The sequence below is a fragment of the Oratosquilla oratoria genome, chromosome 34 (genome assembly GCF_046742065.1).
Source record: "Oratosquilla oratoria isolate Oo_2021 chromosome 34, ASM4674206v1, whole genome shotgun sequence".
Lineage (NCBI taxonomy): Eukaryota > Metazoa > Arthropoda > Malacostraca > Stomatopoda > Squillidae > Oratosquilla > Oratosquilla oratoria.
This window is the reverse complement of record NC_134810.1, coordinates 38,530,290-38,535,289: the sequence shown is the minus strand read 5'-3', so window position 1 is coordinate 38,535,289 and position 5,000 is coordinate 38,530,290. Positions and strand designations below refer to the sequence as shown.

At 42.3% G+C, this 5,000-nt stretch overlaps 1 protein-coding gene across 2 annotated transcripts in view; it reads right to left on the bottom strand.

Annotated features, from left to right (window-relative positions):
* The window catches only part of LOC143018209 (uncharacterized), a 462,052-nt gene that overhangs the window by 160,993 nt on the left and 296,059 nt on the right, over window positions 1-5,000 (bottom strand). For both annotated transcript variants that reach the window (XM_076173410.1, XM_076173409.1), the window contains one exon: window positions 4,427-4,594. In XM_076173410.1, the coding sequence (XP_076029525.1) occupies window positions 4,427-4,594 (168 nt within the window). The remainder of the gene's footprint in view (window positions 1-4,426; window positions 4,595-5,000) is intronic.

Here is a 5,000-nt window from a genome sequence, read left to right as displayed (position 1 = left end):
GTTACCATTCCTTTCTCTTCCTCCCTTCTTCTCCTCTCCTGCTTACTCTCTCTCTCTTTCTCACCACTCTCTTCTCTTCCTCCCTCCTTCTTCTTCCCTGCTTACTCTCTCTCTCTCTCTCTCTCACCACTCTCTTCTTTTCCTCCCTCCCTCTCCTCTCCCGCTTGCTCTCTCTCTCTCTCTCTTCTCTTCCTCCCTCCTCCTCTTCCGCCTTCTCTTTCTACCCCCCTCTCTCTCTCTCTCTCTCTCTCTCTCTCTCTCTCTCTCTCTCTCTCTCTCTCTCTCTCTCTGTGTGTGTGTGTGTCTCTCTCTCTCTCTCTCACCATTCTCTTCTCTTCCTCCCTCCTCTCTTCTCTCGCTTACTCTTTATCTCTCTCTCTCTCTCTCTCTCTCTCTCTCTCAAGATGGCGTGGTGTAATAATTAGAGAACAGTTGGAGCCATTTCACCTTATCACGCGTTCTTGTCACGCTTGTCCGCGTGACAGTGTCAGCTTCCGGATTCATTTGAGAGAGAGAAGAAAAAAAAAAGTGATTGAAGGAAGTCCGCAGTCATGATGAACACAGGAAACGCATAACTGGTGCAGGAGAGTGATGATGTAATTACATATACTATTGTGGATACCTCAACCTGACCACTACACGTAGAAATTATGTAAGGCTACTTCAATCTGTTGAGAATATATATATATATATATATATATATATATATATATATATATATATACATATGCATACACACATTACATACACATACACACACACACACACACTCACACACACACACACACACACACACACACACACACATAACACACACACACACACACACACACACACACACACACATTTATATATATAAATATATATATATATATATACATATATATAAATTATATATATATTATATATATATATATGCTGTGTGTGTGTGTGTGTGTGTGTGCATGTGTATGTATGTATGTATATTTATGTGTGTACATAAAATATGCTACACGAATATACACTAACTGTAACTACCGCCAAAAATACATTTTTCCTTCCCAAATTCAGTAAAGCAAACCTTTATATAACATTCATATTTTTCTTCATTTAGCAGTAAAGTTATTCAGTGGTAGATCTTTAATTCTCCAGTAAATCCCGCCGTGAAGAAAAAATCTAAGAAAAAAATATACTTAGAGGTTTACGAAGGAAATAGTCAAGTACTGGTTTACCAATAGAGTGGTCAACAAATGGAATAGACTCAGTAACCATGATATAGTGAGCACTGAAACAATTGGTTGTTTTAGGAAAAGGTCAGATAACTTTATGACTGATGGTTAGGGACATGGAACTGCATAGTGTAGGCTATATGGTCTCTTGCTTCAGTTGAAGGAAAATACCAGGATAAGGGCTAGTAAATTCTAAAGCCAATCTCGATTAAGCCTCTCGAAGCCTCTTACATCGAAAGTGCCTCTTCTGGCTACTACCAGAAAATTTTATTCAGCTAAGGAGAAGTCCCTGCTACAACAAAAGGGTCCAAATGAAAAGGGGCAACGAGAGGTGGTGGACCGCCGTTGATAAGTCTATCTTGTGATTGCCGCTCACACCAGCTATCCGAGCAAATAGGGTAAAGGTGGTGGCGTTAGTCGCATTGGAGACTCCTTCTGGTACAAGATTTTTTTTTTTTTTTTTTTGTCAGATTTGATCCCACTGTTCGAACTATATTTCGACCTCTATCATTGATCAAATATTTGTCAACACTGCAATCATAATGGGTGAGCGCACGCCATGGGGCACTCAACTGCGGCCAAAGACATCACATTCCCCCCTTAAGTATTCGGACACCATTAGTACCGGGTGGAACTCCATTCTTTTCCTAAAGATATATCATTACTAGGACCAAGCGCAGCAACATGTTCGGTGTGTGGGATCCGATATATTATTCATTGTGATTTATGAGAGTCTTGCATGATGAGGGACACTTTGAGGAGCCACAGGCGATAACTGCAGGCATTCTACTGAATGGACGTCAATCCTGACGTCATAAGTATGACTAACATTCGTATATAAAGTACACACGCACACACACACAGAAACACACACACACAAACACAGAAACACACACACTAAGGAGTTGTGTGTGTGTGTGTGTGTGTGTGTGTGTGTGTGTGTGTGTGTGTGTGTGTGTGTGTGTGTGTGTGTGTGTGTGTGTGTGTGTGTGTGTGTGTGTGTGTGTGTGTGTGTGTGTGTGTATTCACCATGGTGTTTGGATCACGTGTTGGACTCATGATCGACAGCTAGTTCCCTCCCGAAAGAAAGCTCAGAGCTCGTATGACTGATCTATGGGTAATGCTGTGACCTCAGAGTCACGCACACACACCCCCAACTCCCCGCCCATGAGAGTTGGAATAACGACTTGAAGCGCAGCGAAACTGAAATTATTTCAGCCCTGGGCAGGATTCGAACACGGACCGCCGTAGTGAGAGCCGGAGACTCTACCAACCCCGCCACCGAATCGTGTGCGTGCGAGTGTGTGTGTGTGTGTGTGTGTGTGTGTGTGTGTGTGTGTGTGTGTGTGTGTGTGTGTGTGTGTAAGGGTCACGACACTGCCTATAGGTCGGGCATATATGAGGTCTGAGCTCTCATCCGGGAGGGTAATAGCTGTCGGTCACGAGTCTAACACGTGATCCAAGATCGTGGTGAATCTCTTTCTTTCTCTCACACAAACACACACACGCACACACACACACACATTCGAGGAAACAGTATACATACCTAACGTGATAGAAAGGCACATTTAAGCCAAATGGAAAAAAATAATAATTATGAAGAAAATTACATGAGTGAAAATATTCTGAGGAAATGTATATATATTCTTACAGTGCGTTTTCTTTAGCGCAGGTCTCAGCCTAGGCGCGAACTGAGACACAGGAGACACAGGAGACACAGGCGACACAGGCGACACAGGCGACGCAGCATAAATCAAAGTCAGAGTTTCTGGTGCAGAATTGAACTACAGTATGAACTTCTCTCTCACTCGAAATGTTTCACTTCAGACACCAGAAGTCTGCCTTTCCTCTGTGCTGTGTCGCCTGCGTCGCCTGTGTCGCCTGCGTCGCCTGCGTCGCCTGCGTCTCAGTTTGCGCTTGGGCTCATTGGGACTAAACAGAAGGTCATAAATCTAAACCTGCAGAGGATTCCAGATTGGGAAGTCTCCCCAGGGGGGCAGGACCACGACCAATTGGTCCACTCCGACGCACCGGGGGGCTGCGGCAAATGTCAACATTTCACCACAAGGTCTTCCACTCTCAGCCTGTCTGATCAACTCGAGGAATGGATTCTACCATGCTATAGTATATATCCATGCACACGTTTCTGTCTGTACTAATGTACGTGTCTGCATGCATGCATTATACATGATACATACATACCTACGTACATACATACATAAATACATACATACGGAAGAATATGGGGACTGTCGCTGGCATAGGAGTGAAGCAATGTGTCCTCTGGTGTATAACCCGCTTTATCCTTTTACAGTATATGTCATTGTTGATACTTCCATTTTTATTTATTTACATATATATTTTTAAACATTTTGGATATGAAGGGCTCTTAAATTCAGGTAATTATTTTGAGTGTCTAATATATGTATATATATATATATATATATATATATATATATATATATATATATATATATATATATATATATATATGTGTGTGTGTGTGTGTGTGTGTGTGTGTGTGTGTGTGTGTGTGTGTGTGTGTGTGTGTGTGTGTGTGTGTGTGCAGGAACCTCACTTCATTGTACATACATATACATACATATACCAAAGGCTTTTTCTCCCTACACGTGGGGGTAGCCAAAAAGAAAAAGGTAGAGAAACTTCATTGTGAGGTAACAAAATGCAAGAACCACTGGAGAAAATTGAATTAAACATTAGACGGAAATATCTTTCGTGCATTACATCTTCAGACAAAGTAATGCGCGAAAGATCTTATCTTCTACTATTTAATTTTCTTCAATGGTTCTTCTTGCACAAACATACATACCCTGATGTGTATGTGCCGTGTCTTGCTGCGTATTATGTATATATATATATATATATATATATATATATATATATATATATATATATATATACTATATATATGCAGCAAGGCACACCACATACACAGCAGGATGCGAGTAAATTCATTTGGTACTGGGTAGAGGAAAGTTCCAAAATTGCACCTCGACTAGAGAAGGTTAATCTAGAATTTTTTTTATCATGCCATCGAAAATATCTTTTTTGCAGTCGAAGATAATCACTGGTTACTTCATAGGAAAAATATACCTTGAAAAGTTTGCGAGAATTCCTTACTCTTCAACACAGTCCAATCCTTCAAGTATAACCACCCCAAGGACGACTTTGGTTTAGTAGTTTCGAGTGGCACTTACCGGTTGTTTTTGGAGAAGGTGTTGGCCTTGAGCTTCATGGGGCGCAGCGAGTAGGGCGTGGACGGAGTGACGCCAGGGGCAATGAACGTATCATGCCGCGGGAGAGGACGAGGAACCAGACGCTGTTCCGTCTGCGGGGTGCTCGGCGCGGACTTTGCGGTGCCCGGTCTGCAAAAAGAGAAGAAGAAAAACTCACGTGAATTTCAAGCTTCTGGTGAGAGCTAAGTCAGGTGCCTGAAGGGGTCACCACACTGGGCTTCTCTTTCTCTCTTTCTCTCTCTCTCTTTCGCTTTTAACCCGTTTGCAAGAAAGAAGAAAATCTTACATGAACTTAAGCTTCTGGGGGGGAGTTGCCTCGGGGTACCTAAAGGGGGTATCACACTGGGCTTCTCTCTTTTTTTGCCCGGTCTGCGAAAAGAGAAGAAAAAATCACATGAACTTAGGCTACGTCGGGTACCTAAAAGGGTTATTACATTGGGTTCTTTCTTTTTTGCCCGGTGTGTGAAAGAAAAGAAATACCTCACATAAGCTTCAGGTGGGAGCTACGTCGGGTACCTAAAGGGGTAATCACACT